This window comes from Hylaeus volcanicus, chromosome 6, assembly GCF_026283585.1.
Source record: "Hylaeus volcanicus isolate JK05 chromosome 6, UHH_iyHylVolc1.0_haploid, whole genome shotgun sequence".
In the NCBI taxonomy this organism is placed as follows: domain Eukaryota; kingdom Metazoa; phylum Arthropoda; class Insecta; order Hymenoptera; family Colletidae; genus Hylaeus; species Hylaeus volcanicus.
Window position 1 is genome coordinate 23449084 of NC_071981.1, and position 17861 is coordinate 23466944.

The 17861-nt window shown below is 36.1% G+C and overlaps 5 protein-coding genes across 8 annotated transcripts; 4 read left to right on the forward strand and 1 right to left on the reverse strand.

Annotated features, from left to right (window-relative positions):
• Positions 1 to 3967: 3967 nt before the first annotated feature.
• Positions 3968 to 6247, forward strand: LOC128878964 (uncharacterized). 2 transcript variants are annotated; one of them, XM_054127661.1, is made up of 3 exons: positions 3968 to 4311; positions 4393 to 4535; positions 5741 to 6247. In XM_054127661.1, the coding sequence occupies exons 2-3, from the start codon at positions 4436 to 4438 to the stop codon at positions 6190 to 6192; spliced, it is 552 nt and encodes a 183-aa protein (XP_053983636.1). In that variant the 5' UTR covers positions 3968 to 4311; positions 4393 to 4435; the 3' UTR covers positions 6193 to 6247. The 2 variants fall into 2 exon arrangements, with proteins under 2 accessions (XP_053983636.1, XP_053983635.1); XM_054127660.1 differs by having other exon boundaries at positions 3968 to 4535.
• Positions 6248 to 6376: 129 nt separating this feature from the next.
• Positions 6377 to 9380, forward strand: LOC128878962 (ell-associated factor Eaf). Its single transcript, XM_054127655.1, has 7 exons — positions 6377 to 6987; positions 7059 to 7265; positions 7484 to 7715; positions 7800 to 8033; positions 8175 to 8464; positions 8540 to 8646; positions 8775 to 9380. Exons 2-6 carry the CDS (start codon positions 7115 to 7117, stop codon positions 8638 to 8640), a joined length of 1008 nt encoding a protein of 335 aa, XP_053983630.1. The 5' UTR covers positions 6377 to 6987; positions 7059 to 7114; the 3' UTR covers positions 8641 to 8646; positions 8775 to 9380.
• A 56-nt stretch (positions 9381 to 9436) lies between these two features.
• On the reverse strand, positions 9437 to 12879 carry LOC128878957 (chondroitin sulfate glucuronyltransferase). The gene is made up of 6 exons (XM_054127649.1): positions 11518 to 12879; positions 11135 to 11442; positions 10474 to 11064; positions 10123 to 10398; positions 9858 to 10041; positions 9437 to 9763 (listed from the first exon to the last, which is right to left on the reverse strand). The coding sequence occupies exons 1-6, from the start codon at positions 12161 to 12163 to the stop codon at positions 9450 to 9452; spliced, it is 2319 nt and encodes a 772-aa protein (XP_053983624.1). The 5' UTR covers positions 12164 to 12879; the 3' UTR covers positions 9437 to 9449.
• Positions 12880 to 13087: 208 nt separating this feature from the next.
• On the forward strand, positions 13088 to 14725 carry LOC128878961 (evolutionarily conserved signaling intermediate in Toll pathway, mitochondrial). 2 transcript variants are annotated; one of them, XM_054127654.1, is made up of 3 exons: positions 13088 to 13356; positions 13427 to 14266; positions 14345 to 14725. In XM_054127654.1, the coding sequence occupies exons 1-3, from the start codon at positions 13341 to 13343 to the stop codon at positions 14629 to 14631; spliced, it is 1143 nt and encodes a 380-aa protein (XP_053983629.1). In that variant the 5' UTR covers positions 13088 to 13340; the 3' UTR covers positions 14632 to 14725. The 2 variants fall into 2 exon arrangements, with proteins under 2 accessions (XP_053983629.1, XP_053983628.1); XM_054127653.1 differs by having other exon boundaries at positions 13092 to 14266.
• Positions 14726 to 14862: 137 nt separating this feature from the next.
• On the forward strand, positions 14863 to 17827 carry LOC128878958 (alanine--glyoxylate aminotransferase 2, mitochondrial). 2 transcript variants are annotated; one of them, XM_054127651.1, is made up of 8 exons: positions 14863 to 15159; positions 15612 to 15700; positions 15818 to 16002; positions 16238 to 16553; positions 16635 to 16838; positions 16915 to 17229; positions 17367 to 17618; positions 17688 to 17827. In XM_054127651.1, exons 1-8 carry the CDS (start codon positions 15111 to 15113, stop codon positions 17799 to 17801), a joined length of 1524 nt encoding a protein of 507 aa, XP_053983626.1. In that variant the 5' UTR covers positions 14863 to 15110; the 3' UTR covers positions 17802 to 17827. The 2 variants fall into 2 exon arrangements, with proteins under 2 accessions (XP_053983626.1, XP_053983625.1); XM_054127650.1 differs by having other exon boundaries at positions 16238 to 16838.
• Positions 17828 to 17861: the final 34 nt, after the last annotated feature.

The following is a 17861-nucleotide window of genomic DNA, read 5'->3' on the forward strand; positions in this document are numbered from 1 at the left end:
ATTGTTGTTCGGAATCGTCTCAGCTACCCCCCATTTCCGGCTCCTCCCCGACTTTTGGGACACCCTGTATAATTTTGCGAAATTAACAAGAAAAAGTGCGAAAAGTGGGTAAAAGTATAGAAGCAACAAGTCTTTGAACGATCCTTATGACTGGACTGCGGATCTTTATGGAAAATAAAATCTTCGCGAACGTGCCTAGAAAAATTCAACCTAAATAGGAATTTATTTTATTCCGCAAAAGAAAAGAAGTTGATAGATTGACTGCCTGTCTGGTTTTGTTTTTCACTTTTAAATATAACGAAACGGATGTGAGTAAATGATCGAAGGCGACAGGCTTTGTGCTTGATCATACTATTCGCTGAACTACGGGATTTATGTTAGCGTTTGATTGCATCGTTGAGCTATGAGATCAGTTTTGCGTTGATAATAAATTAGTTTTACCTTTTCTGTATTCTAGTAAATCTGTTTTCAAACCACTGTCGATTCAATCTATGATTGAGGACCTGTAAGTTTTTCTGAATTGATTTATTTTAATTCTTTAGTGAAAATTCCTGTCGCCCATGTGCGGTTGACGCGTATTAAGGGAGAACACGTCGGAAATTTCAAGGAGAAAGGGACAACGTTTTCTTTGGCTCGATAAATCCTGCGCGTAATAAAATTCACGGCGGAGAGGCAAGCGTGCACGCGAAAGACAAAAACCTAGATAGATGGGTATCATCGGCATTGATAAATAAAGAAAACAACGACGCGTATTTCCCCCGTCACGTAACCTAATTGCCACAGCGATGTAATTTCTATCGCGACACGCAGCCGACGAGCAATCTCCGTCGGAACCAGGAAAAATAATCGGAATAATAATGCACGCGGTTATTACCGCTCGCAATTCATTTTCTTTTTTTCAGAACGAGACGTTCCTTTTATATTTTGGAACGCCCTGTACGAGCGCAGCGTTGCATGAAGGGCTATGGAAACGAGGAGAAATCACTATTTAACTCGTCGAGGAACATCCGTTACGTAAAAACATTTTCAACCGTCGGAGGAATGTTTCTTTTATACGTGAATATACGAATACGAATTTTCTAAACGGAAATTTGTGTTACCAACGCTGACAAATAATGTAATAAATGACTGGTCTTAATGGACACTTTTCTCAATTGAATACAAAAAATACTAAATGGAATAATAAGAACTCCGTACAAATGTTCGAGAACTGTTCGCTGTGTTGTCGTATATTTATATTATTTAATTTATGTAATTACAGTAACGTCGATCAACTCTGATTTTCAACTCCGAACCTCGCCAGGCACGGAAATAATTTCATTTTGTTATTGATCGCACGAAATCGCGACACTTTTCAAGGGCCCGTTAATTTTAAATTACTGCTCGGTTCGCGGCGTGCGCGCGATTATATTTTAAAATAGCGTTTCTGGCGCCCAATGTAAAAATGTCGCAAAAATTCTATTTTTAGTCGGCGCGGCTCTAACCGTGAGATATTTATCTAGAAATTGGCTTGTAAACATAGGAATAAGTAGAACCGTTCGAACGGTCGTTAATATTTAAAGAGACAAAACGTTCTGTCGGTAAACGTTTTACCCATCGCCGTTGGGTGTAAAGAAAAAAAGAGAAAAAAGAAAAGAGAGAGAACGTAGAGTTACATCGTTTGCCAAACTGTGATAGTAATGTCGTGTTACGCGGTTGCCAAGGCGCACCGTGATACTATGGATAAGATTAATCGTCGTAATAGTACACCGAACTAAAAATAACTACCTCGTAAACAATATCTTTACGTGAATTGTTTATGAATGGAATTTTAACTAGCTTTAACTTTTGAACGAAGAATCCTTTGTAATATTATCTGTTGTAAGTGATTAAACTGGATTACAAGTACATTTTGTTATGCAAATATTTTGCATATTTTCTTATACATTTACAAGTGTGCGCTTCGTGGCCGAAGCCCGCTTCGAACAAAGTAAGAAATGCATTTTGGATATCGGAATTCCTATAATCGTTTCTATGTCTCTTTGATACGCCAGATGGCAGCACTCGCCGGACAAGGCGTAGCTCTGCTACAGTAGCGATTCGTAAATGGACTGACGTTCAAATTTGTTAAAGATTCTTGCAGGATACGTCTTTTATCGGGTTGTCCGGAATGTCCATGCCGATTTTTGATAGGTGGTGCAGGTCTGAATATGTCGAAGTGGCTGAAAACAAATAACATATATATGTACATCCCTTAAAAAGTGGAAAGGTTGTGGAACAAAATATTACCTATGTAATTCAATAAATATACATATAAATAAATGTATATAACAATTGAGATGTGCCTTTGAAGTTTTCTTAAAAATTGCCACGAACTTTCTGGACAACCTAATAATTCTACAACTCTTACTAAATTTAAAGTAAGAATATACAAATATACAAAGTACAATATACAAATTTCGAATAAACGATTTCTTTGGTCAACCATCGATCCCTGCAGCATTCGTTTATTAGTATTCGTTGATTATCGATGAAACCATAAACTTTATCAGTCTTTTCTAAACGCTTCGGTTCATTTTCAATTGATATCTTTCATCGAGCCTTTTCGGAACAAAAGACGCGATTCTTGTTCGACAGAGAACATTAGTTTGAGAAGCACTGCGTCAAACAAAATCAGAATCCGAATTGCCAATGCCGTGAAGTTCGTGCAGAATTTAGGGTTGTGTAACGATTTCACGTCGAGCGCGCACGAACATTTACCGCGATTACACGACAAGTTGTCAAGGGTAAAAATACTGCAGTACTGCTGCAAAACTTTTAACGGAACCGTGAAAAGGCGCATCGGTGATATATTAGTCGCCTTGTCGAAAGACGTTGACCTCCAATCATACTCTTGATTCTTTTTTCTGTGCATAAGGCTCGCTAGTCGCGATTGCGTACAATCCTTTTCTTACCGATGCCAAATCCTGCACACTGCTTCCTACCCTCCTTTACAATGCAACCAACTAAATAGCTATCTATGTATATCCTATGGGTCTTAATTCTTCTTAACTCTTCTATCGCCTTCTATCTATCTCGGTATTCGTTCTAAGAAGGATTTAATATTTTTCGAGGCACGCATATTTCTCCTTAGAACAATAATATCTGTAACCATTATTAGCACAAATATTTTACCCATCATCTTACGAATACAACTTTTTAATCCACGAGTTAGCCAAGAAATAACTGTAATTGTTCGCAATCGATCGATCGATTAATTCAAATGCAAACAAATTAATGAATGCAAAATTTTATTGGTGATTGCTGCTACAGCCTTTATTGGTTTATACTTTATAGTTGTATCACTAATCGTTGTATCAGTCCCATTAGTTTTCATTGGTGTAAACAAATAGTTTGGATCTAAATTTGTTATTAAAGGCGTTAAATTGACACGTATATGTATTTATGCAGTAACCAGGGCTGATTTTAGCAATATTGGAGCCCCGGGCAAGATTATCGTGGCGCCCCGTCAGGGGTATATACAGGGTGGCCCAAAAATGTTGTAACACCTTGAAAGAGGTGGTCCGGGAGGTAATTTGAAACAACTTTTTCCTTGGCGAAAATGTTGTCCGAGGGTTCGTTGAGGAGATATTAACAGAAAACCCCGACCAATCAAAGCGCGAGTATCGCCGGTTGAGCGTAGGCTACGCGCTAGGCGGCCACGCTCATACGCTACCGGGAGCGCTCCATTGGCATCCTGGCGCTCTGATTGGTCAGTGTTTTCCGTTAATATCTCCTCAACGAAGCCTCGGACGATATTTTCGCTAAGGAAAAAGTTGTTTCAAATCACCTCCCGAACCACCCCTTTCAAGGTGTTACAACATTTTTGGGACACCGGACTGCGACGCCTCCAAAAATCTGGCGCCCCGGGGGGTTGCTCGACCCCCCGCTCTTAAGGCCAGCCCTGGCAGTAACATATCTATGCATATCTATGCTTTAGGAATCAAGGACGGAATATGTAGCGTATCATACGCGATGACGGAATCACGATCAAGATAGACGTGTATGCGTTCGACCTATCTAAATAGAATACGATGTCTGTGCTGCTATCTATGTCAACGCTGGTGTTTTAATAAACTTTAATAAATTTAGACTAGAAGACACACGAACGAAGGACCGTTCGCTGTAACATAGCGCTTACTCGATACCGAATACCGATTGTAATCATACATAACCTCGTTTGGATATTAAATAAATGATCAGAAAAAGTTGCTTGCTTTATCGATAAAACGAAAACATTTCATGTATCGACGTCTTCTAATTGTGATCGCATGGAAATTTTCATCAGACTTGGTAAATTTCGTGACTCGAGATTATTCTCATTGAAAGATACAGTGTCTGTGAATAAGAGGTGACCATGGTTTGTCCAAGCAGCGTCTTAGCACACCTATCGAAATTTATCGTGACAATCGGTTGCATGAAATTCCTTGGCGACTCCTATGGTAAAGCAACTACCTGGTCGTTACGTGCCTTCCAAATTCTACTCTCTCATTCCATCCTAGGGATTCTTAGGTTCGGTAAGGATGTATCCTTCGACACTTGAGTATTCTGCATCTTGATAGTGTGTTTTTTAAAAACAACGTTATCTGTACAGAGCCCCCTAAAAGTACATCTTGTAAGTTATTGGGGGTCATGCAGAGGATTAGTTGGTATGAAACTACGTAAGGGTATTGTACTATGACTTTTATGCATAAAACTCCAAAGGATGAAGATGTATTAGTTAGTTCAACATTTGTTTCAATTTCGTTGGAACAGGTGAGAAATAATATTGTAGTTTGGTTGCACTGGTTCGAATATAATGTTTAGAAGATGAAAAGAATGATCACGCAGAGATGTTGATGTATAATAATTAGGTAGTTGCATTTTCTTTTTTGGGCCAGAGTTTTCTTTGGCACAAAAAGATATCGTACTGACTTTATTTTTACTTGTTGCATGGAATATAGCATTTCTACAAATTTCTTATTTTGCTTAGCATAATATTTAATTGCTTGTTGTAGTTTTTATATTTTGGCTTGTAGTGCAATATTGTAGTGGAGGGGTAATAATTTAAAGATGAAATTAGTAATGATAGAATTTAAATTTTTTTCTACCAATTGTCATTCGTAATTCTATGCTTATACTTGAAACTGCATTTGCTTGAAATAAATCATTTTTATGATTTGTGTAACTATCCTATTTTGCTCAACATTCATATGGGACTGCCTAGATTTGCCTGTGCATAGATTCAACTCTGCTTATACTGTATAAGATTTACATTAACCAATTGCATTACACATCATATTAAAATTCATAATCTCATTATTAAGTCTACAAAATTTGTTTGTGTATAATATATATGCTTTTGCTGCTGGAAAGTATAAAGAATAATATTGTAAATAATCCATCATTCATATTATTTCTCGCAAGTTCCAACTATATATTTATCTTTACATTACATAACTTCTGTTTTACATGAACTTTAAAGACTAAGAAAAAATAACATCACCTTTCTCATCCTTATCTCTTACTATCAAATTCTATTAAATGGGTACAGGTGAACATTTCGAAATATAAATACTTTTGTTGCGATGTTTCTCAAAACTTTAAAATGATTGAAAAACATATTTCCTGCTTAATTGTATAAAAACAATTAATTCACGCCATAATACGTAGTAACATAGTAGCACTTATATTATATATATGAAGCTATTAAGCACATTATTTTTAGCAATGTTGCTTCCAGGAGCACCATCTATCACATCAGCAACCAATGTAGCCAAGTACCTAAGGATTTCCTACGACTGGTACTCCAAGATTGTCGACGTTGCACCTTTGGCATTGTTTACTGCGGGTATCCTAAATGGATATGGAATTAATGAAAAAATTTGGCTCATAGTATTTTCTTTGGGCATTTTGCCAGTATTTTTCCAGCTGCAATCGAAACGCAACAAGAGCCAAGTAAGGAAGCACCAGTTGTTACTAAATATCGCTTCCACTTTACAGCTATTAATGATTACGTTGGTAGGCATACGAAATAGTAATTACAACGTTATCAGTTTGGTCGTTTCTTATATTTTCGAACGTTTCTTCATCGACGAGTTTTGCTACTATTACGATATCCCAAGTACAGATTTGACTCAGTATTCTCTGTGCTTCGTCGAAATTTTTATGGTCTTAACTTTAAACGAATTGTGAATAATATTAATTTTTATAATCTTAACGAAATAAACTGTATTTTCATTTACGTAAATTCAGCGTTTTAAATTTTGCCGCGTTTTACGATGCATTCAATCCCTGGCATAAGTGAAACTGTAAAACGATCGGGACATTGAAAAGTTAATAATTATTTTAAAAATCTTTTAAATTGGCACAGCGTTATGTCTCTTTATCAATGTTTCGTGGCAATATATACTTTATTCGTAAATTCCTTCGAAATTGCAAGAATCGAAGTAACGTTACGGAACTGCCCAATGAGAAAGCAGTTTTTTCGCGGACGTCACATCCCGTCAGATATTACTGCTTGCAGCCTGTCTATATTCGATACAGATTCTATGATAATACTCGGATTTCTATAATACACATACTCTGAAATTTAATATTCAGTTGAACTTTAAACGGCTCGATAAAATGCTTCTACCGAGGATTCGAAAACAGATAAATCGCAACATATCTTGAATTCGATCGAATCGACGAGATATCACTATTTTCCTTTTAAACGCGTTCCCAAATAATATCGAACGAATTAACCATAAAGTGTGGGATTTTCATGAGCGCAGATATCAAACGAACTAGGTCAACGAAGAATCGTGTTGTGCGAGCCGAAAGAATTTTGTTTAATTTTTCTGCGCTGTGCCACTTTATCGATCGTTAGGCCACTATTTAACGATAACCGTTTCCGTACACGTGACAGATCGAACGGACGTGCAAACGATCTTTCTCTAACAGTCTGAACGGAACAGCTTTCGAAGCAGCTGTTACTGGAAAATGCAAGTGCGCGTCTCTTCCATATTTTGGCAATCCAACGATTAAAACGTGCAACGAGTAATCTCGATTATCCGTAGATTACTCGTACCTCGAGCAGGTTACTCATTCACGTTCGTTAAGATAAAGTTACTCGATGAAATCGGTTGCTTCTGTTCTCGAAACAAACTTCCAAGGTATCGGACGTAACATGGCAGAGCGGCTCGGTTTGGGCCCCGAAATTCGGGAACTTAAGCTGGGACCAACTTTCACGAACAACAGATCGACAGCCTTTCACACCCTGAAATGTTAGTACTCGGATTCGTTTAATTTACAACTTAAATCACCGAGGCCAGTGCATAGATATCGTCGTTAACATATGTAACTATAAGAAATCTCACTTTAGATGTCTCGAGACAACCAATTTCCTCTTTGTATTTTCTGAAAAATGTAGAGTGCCTAAAATATTATGCAAAATTATTAATAATTTTACCAAGAATTAACGAAAATGTCACATTTCATTTAGATGATTTCAAACCAGCCAGTGTTGACGTTTCCAAAGTAGCAAGGGTCGAAGTTGGAACTAACAACACGATGACAGTTACTGTGCCTCACTTGGACGGAGCTGGAATTCCTCACACAGTTTTTAAAGGTTCTCAAAGACCTTACCATAAAGAATGCGTTCTGATAATAGATAGAGTTACAGGAGAGATTACATTGGAAAAATTAACCGCCAATATACAAGTGAAAAAAACTCGGTAACCAAACATCGCATTCCTTCTTCTGGAATTATGATAGCTTTGTTTTCTATGCTATTGATGTACGTTGTAACATTTTTTTAGAACAGAACCCAAGTCTCAATCACACTTAGGAGTTCCTGGGGGGAATACAAGTAACAGACCTATAACCCCGGTTGAAACAAAGAGGAGTCCTACACATGGAAGGGCAACTGGGAGGACAAAAGTCACGAGTGGAAAGAAAAGAGAACCTAGCATTCAATTACATCCAAAACAATACAGTCCCCTTAGAGTTTCTCCCTATCATGGCAAAAGTCCGCCTTCTACCACAACCAATAGGTATTTAGGTACTTTTTAATGTCAAAGTAAATTAGTTTGAAAGAGACATAAAATAATCCCTTAGTCCTTATTTATTTAGTAATGTTACCGTAACACATTAAGATTTTTTTCTAAACGTACTAAAAACACACAGAACTTTAGTTCACCAGTGCAACCATCAGTGGCACCATCGACTTTGGCTAGTTTGCCAATGATTGGTTCCGACAATGACGACTGTCCTTTATCATCATCCGGATCATTCCCGATTATAAGTTCTTCTGCGCCTCCGAGATCATCTCCTGCAATAAATACTCAAGCGACGATAAAACCTACTATAACTATAGACAGTGACCAAGGAGCTCTCAGTGATTCTACTACGAGTAGCTCGAGTTCGGATAGTTCCGACAGTGATTCGGACACTGAAAATATTCCAGTGCCAACAGGAACTAACGGTATGTTCTTCGAAATATATGCTATCGTTATTAATCAAGAAAGTTAAAAACTATTAATTTTTTAATATTTTTTAGGACATTTGAACAGTACAGCTTCGTCTCCCACATTACTAATGCCAGATAATCTTTTAAACGACGACTTGCAGTTATCAGAATCGGAATCTGATAGCAATTAATGTAATGTACGTGTAAATTGCGTCTAGTAGCGTCATCTACTGTAACACGTATATTTTCATTACAACAATATTTTCCAGAGATGTGAACAAATTCGCAGAAAATTGTTTATAGTTAAAACAAATTTATTTTTCAGCATTTTATTTGTCATGGTTCATCGAAGGATTCGGGAAGACGAAATAGAAAAATGTTAATTCTGTTCCATGCCAAGGAAATGTGTATAGCAAGTTTGAAAGCATGGTCCACATATCCTATATGTACCACAGTAAGTTGTGCTATATACACATATACAACAAACCTTTGATTTCCGAGCAGTGAGGAATACAAATGATAATATAGCGTATGTACATTTATTTATAAGGTATTAGGGATTGTACAATTACTATTGACTAATATTTAGTGTAATTATATGATCTTTACTTTCTTATATACATGGAAGGTAGAAATCTTGCCAAAATCTTTTACGCGCTTCCTGGTTAAGTGGCAAAAGCTTTGTTTTTAATCTTGAATTGATTCTTCGTGTATTCGAGATACTCGGTATCCAAATATCATATATAGTATGTTCATAAATTCGATTGGTTATTCATGCAGTCTCTTAAAAATACAAAATGTCATATGTGATGTGTGCACAAAACGATTAAACGACTGTATTACTTACAAAATATTTATTTAAATGAAATGTATAAATTTAATAAAATATTCATTATAATATGACTATTACAATATACATATATAAATAGAATATTTAATATCAAATTTCACTGGATAATAATAGCGTTAAAAAATTCATGTTTTCCTCAGCGAACATAATTTACGCTAGTAAATTATTTTTGTACGTTTTGTAATCCAACACTAATCTGGCGAGTTGACTGCGTCGACCCAAGTGGAAGCTTCTAGATCGGACGCAAAGCTTATACATATTATTGTTACAAGCGCTAGTGCAATCGATGTCTTTATATTTTACTTTAAGGGCTGGTTCTACCGCGCGTAGTATATGTAAATTACTGAAGGAAACGAACATTTCGTACAAAGATGTCACAGGTATATCCTGAGAGAGTTTTAAAAGAGACGGTATGTCCCTGTCGGAGTGTGTTATTGGAATGCTGGTCTCCACGTTTCTCCGCACTGTAACAAATATATAAACGTGCTCATTATAATTAATGTGTTTCATTAAACAATTCGTAAAGATGCATAATGAAAATTCTACGGGAGCACATACTTGCGTTGTAATCCCTTACGTAAAAAGCAATATTGTTATAATTGTATTCGTCGTATCTCCCGTGGTTACGGTTAATGTCCGAGTCAACATATTTCACGTCATTCATATGAGCTATATCAGGATGGAATTCCACGAACGGAATTGGGCTAAATATTTGGTACTGATTGATGGTATTCATACGAATCTGAACATTACAATAACAATTAGTTTGAGCCACTAAATACAAGTCTCTTATAATAAGTAACGAATATGAGTGTATATATACTCTGTTTAAATAATCCAATCGAAGTTGTATTCCAGTCTCTGCAAAGAGTATTAAACTTTCAGGCGAAAATTTTCTGATGCACAAATCCGTGACGGCAATAGTTAACGTCGGATCAAAGTCAATGGATGTTACGTTATTTGGTAAACGTATAGAGAGCCAAGTGATTTTCGATTGGTTTTTCTTATACTTTTCAGCTAACGTAAGCGCATATTGTTTGACATCGTAGAATACATCATCTTTGCCTTTCGAGGGGGAATTGAAATTATACAAAAGAACCTATGAAAAATCAAGAGTGTCAATAAACTAAAAAGTGTTTTAAAAATGTTCAATAGAAGCTACAAAAATACAAACCGCCATGAGAAAAGTTTTATATTTTTTCTCCATGCAGTCAGCAGCATACTGTTCCAAAAACTTTAACGCATCCTGCTTTCTCAACGAGTCAACGGTCAATATTATATTAACTCTCGTGTTTTCTGTTACGTATGGAACAGGTAAAATTTCAACCTTACCAAGTGGTTTGCACACTTCTATTCTCTTTATGACTTCTTTGCCGGTTGTTACGTCAGTAAACACCAAGTCTAATATGTAATCCATTCCTCGTGATGCATCGAACTTTTGATATCCGTTGAGTAATCTTTTAAATTTCAACTTTAGCGGGGAATTGGCAATAATGCTAGAGGCTGTTACATTAATAATCCGATCTATGTCGAATTTCGCGTTAGTTTTTAATTCTTGCACACCCGAGAAGTCTGTACTGAAAAATGTATGAGTCTCGTTGAAGTACATCCACCGCAAGATATCGAAACGTCCAGAGGCCTTGTTTCCCGGCTGATTGCCAACAGGCCAGGACACGTCATGTTCTTGCGGTGGACCTAAATGTGCCATGTTTAAGATTGCTTCCCGAATGTTAGAGATATTTCCTTGAATTTCAATAGACTTGATCTGAAAGTAATAAATCATAAACGTTGCAATGTATTCAATTACATGTCTAACGAATTACATATTAACTTACTGCTGCAAAGTAAGTGTTAAATTTATAAATGAGATTGTGATCGTATATCGGGTATATTACGAGCGATTTTGCAAATTCTTCGTTTTTAGCTAACTCTTCCAAGTCCTGTTCGAATAAAAATGTGGACTTTAATTTGGTGGATAAGTAATTTTGACCTTGTACGCGAGTAGAGCAACGCGTCGAGGCCGAATGAACGATACATCGTCCGAAATTAACGTCATCCGAATCGGAGTAAGCATTTTTCACGCACCAGTCTAAATTATTTTTCACCTCCTGTACGATCGAATTGCTTAAAAGAATTCCTGAATCTGAAAATCGATAATCGTCATTAATAGATTGTTACTTTTTATTAGCGTGATTGTATAACACACTAATTATTTTACCCAAAGAACAATAACTTGGAATATCTCCGAGAACACCGACGTGAACGTTCTGACTTACGCTAATCTTGGTAACAAATTGTACTAATTTTTTAGCATTGATGTAGCTTACATCTTTAGTCAAGAAATAGTAATCATAGTTCTCCAGGTAGTTGTCGATTATGTATTTCATAGTATGAAATGGTTTCAATATGCTTCTAGTATCCGTGAATCCAACAATACCAGGAAGAGTAACATTAGGCTTTGTTCCTTCTGGTATAGATATGAAATACCGAATTTTATCCACAATGTGAGCAACTGTCTTATTGATCGCTATATCTCTGCTATGTAAATATTGCTGACTTGTAATCACCCCTACGAATAGTTTCTCTCTGATTCCGAGTTCCGTGGAATAATATCTTGGGCGTATCAATGTTTTCGGCACTTTTTGTGCCTGTTGTGGTTTACTATTGATATTTATCTTTGGTTCGTATTCGTCTAGATCTTCTTGATAATACGTAGACTGTATTAAATGTTCTGTTTTGTCACTGTAATCATTTGTATCTATAGATACAGATATCATACTGAGACTCAAGCCCATGGTCAATCCTACTATTAAATACATATTTCCCCAACAATGGGATAAAAATATTTTCAGTAATGGATTCATTCTTCTACGATAGTTAACAGTGTTTACAATATAAATGATGTATTTAATACTTATCACAGAAAATGGAGTGTATATTCTCTTTGGTAGAAGAGTACAAGTTGTACTTCTACATACCAATCGCAATCAATCTATTTACTTTTCATTCTTAACACTAACAGCAGATATGAAAATATATATATTTACAATTCTTAATAACCTTCGATCCTCTGCAATACTAAATTACTTATTTCGATCTGTTATTATTGTACTAATTCTGATTTATATATGTACGAAGATCGAAATAACAATTACGCAATTTCTTTTGGTTTTGTTAGTAAACATCGTGGATGCCATACAACTTCACCGGTTTAAAATTTAAAACATTTTACATCTGTCTAAAGGAAATACTGTCATTTACACGGGACACAACATTCTATTTTTATCCTGTTTTACGTCAGAGGTTCTCAATAATTGTGATCATCTCACAAACCCTTAAAGATATGCAACCTAATCCAGTTTGCTCGTCAAGCATTATCTTTCCTTCTATCGAGTGTATAATGACAGTAAAGAGTTTAACAATACATTGAAATTCTAAATTAAATTTGTATTATTTAACAAATGCTACGTTTATCGATAAAACATATAATTTTTCAGTTTATGGGTCGACACACATCGTAGCATGTAATTTATTTACAGCTACGACAACAGGTTGCCTATCTCTAGGGACCAGTGGAATTCATATGAGGAATTTATGTAATGTACATGTAAAATAATACGCTGACAATTATGATACAGACATACTTGTAATGTTTCAATGAATTTTAAATCTAAAACTATTATAATATTTACAGAAATAAATTCCTATTTATAGGTTTGGTTTTTAGTACGTTTAGAAACATAGTCGGCACCACTTTTCGTCGACACGGGGATCCGCATGCCGAATCTGGGATCTCTGATCTATAATTACTATACATCGTCGATGAACGAATGAATTGCCATGAAATGTATATTTGTTTATAATAAATATAAAAATTGAGTAACTTGACAGAAAATGCATCTAAATTTGATGCCAAATGGGCGATCAATGCTAAAACTTAAGAGACCAACGATTCTATCGTAACTCTAACTGTACAAATGTATTTATCGAAGTAGTTACATTGAAGAAAAGAGGTTATAAAGAATAGTGTAATGAAAATCCATGAATTTCAATAAATGTGAACATTGTAAAATTTCGAAAGACAGTTAATATGTATTTTTTAATGAAAAGAACCTTTAACTTATTAGACAAAGTTCCGATAACCAAAGGATGGACGTTCGCGCAATTAATGATTTTTAATCATTTTCATAAAAACCATCAAATTTTGTATGATGAAAAGAAGCATAAGGATGCAATAGCAGTTTATAATTTTGATATGATGGAAAAGAAGGAAAAAGAAACGTTTTTAGATGTTATACGTTTATACGTCAAGGATCGTAGTTTGCAAAGGGGACAAGCCGACTTTATTAAATACGCTTTGAGATATATGAAAGAGTTTGGCGTACACAAGGATTTAGAAGTTTATAAGGCTTTGCTAGACGTATTTCCGAAAGGGGTACACATACCTACGAATATATATCAAATAATGGTGTATCATTATCCAAAGCAGCAAGATGTTGCTCTCTTATTGCTTAGACAAATGGAAGAAAATAACGTGATGCCCGATTACGAACTGCAAGAAATGATTCTAAATATTTTTGGCGAAAGAAGTTATCCTATACAAAAGTTATATCGCATGGCTTATTGGATGCCAAAGTTTTCCAGACTAAACCCTTGGCCTCTTCCTGAACCAACGCCTAAAGATCCGCAAGTACTTGCAAAATATGCTATTGCAAAAATATCTAGCATAGATGTACGAGCCAGGATTACGGTGTATAAAACGAAAGATGTGCTAGATGCTGTGGACGATACATGGATTATATCCAGTATAAGTAAATGGCAACAGACACTGCTTGCTGTACAACCAACCAATAAACCTTTAGTTATAGAAGGACCATTTATGATTTGGGTTGGAGATCAACGTATAGATTATTTTGTATTGAAAGGAGATCCCATAAAAAGGGAAGTTATTCCTGATACAACCGATGGTACGATGAAATTAACAATTTTGAATGTATGATACGTTTAAACTGCTATAGAAATAAGTTTCGCCATTTAATTTTCAGATGTTTCTAATTTGAAAATCCCATTTTGGCAAAGTCTTCACACTAAGATACCTGTTACTATTCACGAACAAGACGATGGTGTATATTATGCGATGTGCGCGACCGGTACATCCTCTAAAGATTCCTTGTTATCTTGGATAAGGTGTCTAGAAAAAACAAATCCCACTCTAAAGAGTATACCAGTAGTGTTCAAATTTAAATCACTTACCAACGATCCGTCGTATTTAGAAGATAAAAAGGCAAACGATAAGGAAGAGTTAGAGGATACAAAAATATTAAAAGAATAGTGATTAACTTATGGGTCAATTATTTAAAATGTATAAATAAAGTTGATTTTATAATATTTTATTTAATTTAAAATATATTTCCACTAAACAGTCACGACAATTGTCATCCTTTTTAAATATCTTATTATAGTTTGCGTCCTTTTATTCGAATATTCGATGCATAACGAAATTGTATTAATATTCGTAAAAGATCTTAATTTCCTTTACGCATACGTAGCTCAACGAGCCTGTATTTATACATGAATGCTCGCATTAAAATAAACTCGTTTAACTTTTCGATTCTTGTTTGCATAATTACGCGGTATTGTTAGTCCGCAATCAGTCCTCGGACAGTTAAAAAGTTTCCAGTAACGATTCCTATTTGTAACGCAAACGGAACACACAACTATCGGTAATTCTCCGTAGAATGGTTTTTAAACAGATACATTAATCTGAAAAGTGGATTTACCAATCAATTACGAACGAACATTCAAGCAATCATGCGCGTAAAAATCAGTGTTAGTACGCTGCACCTGATGAATTCAAAGTGTAAGTGTTCTACCAAACTGAATCATAGTTTACATCTCTGATTATATGTATTCTCATTACATTCATCAGTAGGTTTACTTAATATCAGTATTGGAAAGCATGTGATTTGTATATATCAACCCTCCGCACTCCAAACAGTTAGGCTGTATGGGTACATTGGCAATTTGTTCTATCATATGACCTTCTCTCAAACTTCTTACTGTAGTAATACATATCGTAGTACATATTATATACAGCTGGGCTCAGAAGTGCAAAGGGTTAACTTAAATTCAAATTTGTAACTTATGCAATATCCGGTAAGAATCGTTACGCGCTCTCTTATACCTGAAACAATATACATGTAATTTCCTGTCGCATAATTCAAACTTTCAAATGTATTTTGCAAACATTAAAATTTCTGAATTCAACGAATGAAACTTAGAATTACCCTAAAACACTAACTATTATTTTAGGGTTCACGGTGCAAGGAAGATCCCTCGCGATCGATGCGAAGAGTTCTCTAAAAATGCCCGTTTGCGAGTACATACCTTCCACTTATACGGTAAGGTTTTGAGTTCGCCTAAAGGTATTCCTTTTTGTACATTAAAATATGATAAAATTAAATCTACTCTACCAGACGTACGTAAGTTTTCCTCTTTAAGTTTTCTTCTTTATTCAGGGTGCAAAGTACGAAAATGTGAAAAAAGCACGCGAATCAATCGTTTCTCCCTCTTTGAAATCATTTTACAAGCAGCCGTTAATGATACACGAAGGTCGAGGACAGTGGTTGTGGGACCATAATGGAAAACGATATTTGGATATGTTTGCAGGTGTTGCTACCGTATCTGTCGGACACTCTCATCCGTAAGTTCTAGAATGAAGGGACGTCTAGTATATCTTAGACCAGACTGCTTCCTTCGAGTTCCATTTTGGTGTCCTCACCTCGTCAAATTAATAAATCACTTCTTCGTATTATTTCTATAAAGATTCAAGTATCGAAAGAAGTACGTTGAATCGCTAATGTAATAAGACTCCAAAATTCGATTTTAAGCAAGTCGAACGCAAAAATAAAACGCGTTTCCTTGTTCTTGTTATACAGTAAAATAGTAGCCGCTATAACCGAACAAGCATCGAAGTTGAACCACGTATCTTCCGTTTATATGCAACCACGTCTACACGAGTACGCTACTAAATTGCTCAGCAAATTTTCGGGAAAGCTGAAGGTGGTTTATTTTACGAACAGCGGCTCGGAGGCGAACGAACTAGCGTTCTTGATGGCTAGACTTCACACTCGCGGCCACAACATTATTTCTTTAAAAAACAGTTATCACGGAGCAACGTCTGGGACTGCAGCCTCCACCGCGATGAGTACCTGGCGGTATCCTTTCCTCGTACAACCACCTGGTTACGTGCACGTGAGTGAAAGATATTTCCAGAGTATACTGGAATACTCTGTATTATACCGAGGCATCCTGTATAATGCTTGCCAATTTCAGACAGTGTATCCAGATGTGTACAAGGGCGAGTGGGGTGGTTCCAAATGTAGAGACTCGCCCGTGCAAACGATTGGAAGAAGCTGCGACTGCACCGAGGAACGATGCATGGCGTCAGAAAAATATTTTCACGAATTTGAGGAAACGTTCAGCTTCGGTCTACCTTGTACGCAAGGTGTAGCGGCATTCGTAGCGGAGAGCATTCAGGTATCTTGTAAATATGCGCGAAAATTTGTAATATATTTTGCATTCGTTAATTGCATGGATTTTTTTGTAACTTCAGGGGATAGGTGGAGCGGTGCAGTACCCCAAATATCTTCTTAAGAAGATGTACGACTACGTCCACGATAAGGGAGGTGTCTGCATAGCGGACGAAGTTCAGACTGGTTTTGGCAGAACCGGCGAACACTTTTGGGGTTTTGAAAATCACGGCGTCACGCCTGATATTGTAACCATGGCGAAGGGCATCGGTAATGGATTTCCTCTTGGCGCAGTCGTTACAACCACAGAAATCGCCAAGTGCCTAAACGATGCGTTGCACTTCAATACGTTCGGAGGTAATCCACTCGCGTGCGCTGTGGGGATAACTGTATTAGAAGTGAGTATATATTTATCATCTAAAATATTCATAAGTCGTACTTCGAACTACAAATTACAGCTTCCTTATCAGTAGAACTAATTACAAGTAAATTACAAATAAATTATCGTAATGTATAAGTAACACTTATATCTTAGATTATAGAAGAAGAGGGTCTTCAAGAGAATGCACGAGTCGTCGGTACTTATTTGATCAGTCGTTTGAATACTTTGCTATCAGAATTTCCTGACATCGTCGGTGACGTCAGAGGGAAAGGGCTGATGATCGGAGTTGAATTAATTTCAAATCCAGAAACGAAACAGCCATTAGAAAATGAACGAATGCTCGAGATCTTCGAGGATATGAAAGAAATGGGCGTTCTTCTCGGCAAGGGAGGATTACATGCAAATGTAAGTTAACCAGGTCAAGTATTTATAATATTTAAATATGTAAATATTCATATCATTCGATACGTGCAGGTATTGAGAATAAAACCACCTTTGTGTATTACGAAAGAAGACGCAGATTTTACCGTTGCAGTTATTAAAAAGGCCTTGAAGAAACATCGAAAAGATTACTATTCGTGCATTTGAGGATTTTTAACGCGATACGTGGATACAATCCTTTTTATTTAGTATAGTGATTTACAATTT

What these genes read in the sequence shown, in the direction of transcription:
- LOC128878957 (XM_054127649.1), bottom strand. Translation starts at nt 12,163, where the DNA reads ATGAATCCATTACTGAAAATATTTTTATCCCATTGTTGGGGAAATATG. An exon ending in ATAAAACTTTTCTCATGGCG is followed by an intron (nt 10,399 to 10,473) that starts GTTTGTATTTTT and finishes GATTTTTCATAG; the next exon opens with GTTCTTTTGTATAATTTCAA. An exon ending in GATTGGATTATTTAAACAGA is followed by an intron (nt 10,042 to 10,122) that starts GTATATATACAC and finishes TGTAATGTTCAG; the next exon opens with ATTCGTATGAATACCATCAA.
- LOC128878964 (XM_054127660.1), top strand. Translation starts at nt 4,376, where the DNA reads ATGGTTTGTCCAAGCAGCGTCTTAGCACACCTATCGAAATTTATCGTG. An exon ending in CCTAGGGATTCTTAGGTTCG is followed by an intron (nt 4,536 to 5,740) that starts GTAAGGATGTAT and finishes TGTTGCTTCCAG; the next exon opens with GAGCACCATCTATCACATCA.
- LOC128878962 (XM_054127655.1), top strand. Translation starts at nt 7,115, where the DNA reads ATGAAATCGGTTGCTTCTGTTCTCGAAACAAACTTCCAAGGTATCGGA. An exon ending in ATACAAGTGAAAAAAACTCG is followed by an intron (nt 7,716 to 7,799) that starts GTAACCAAACAT and finishes ACATTTTTTTAG; the next exon opens with AACAGAACCCAAGTCTCAAT. An exon ending in AGTGCCAACAGGAACTAACG is followed by an intron (nt 8,465 to 8,539) that starts GTATGTTCTTCG and finishes AATATTTTTTAG; the next exon opens with GACATTTGAACAGTACAGCT.
- LOC128878961 (XM_054127653.1), top strand. Translation starts at nt 13,390, where the DNA reads ATGTATTTTTTAATGAAAAGAACCTTTAACTTATTAGACAAAGTTCCG. An exon ending in TATTCCTGATACAACCGATG is followed by an intron (nt 14,267 to 14,344) that starts GTACGATGAAAT and finishes TTTAATTTTCAG; the next exon opens with ATGTTTCTAATTTGAAAATC.
- LOC128878958 (XM_054127650.1), top strand. Translation starts at nt 15,111, where the DNA reads ATGCGCGTAAAAATCAGTGTTAGTACGCTGCACCTGATGAATTCAAAG. An exon ending in ACATACCTTCCACTTATACG is followed by an intron (nt 15,701 to 15,817) that starts GTAAGGTTTTGA and finishes TTCTTTATTCAG; the next exon opens with GGTGCAAAGTACGAAAATGT. An exon ending in AGGGAGGATTACATGCAAAT is followed by an intron (nt 17,619 to 17,687) that starts GTAAGTTAACCA and finishes CGATACGTGCAG; the next exon opens with GTATTGAGAATAAAACCACC.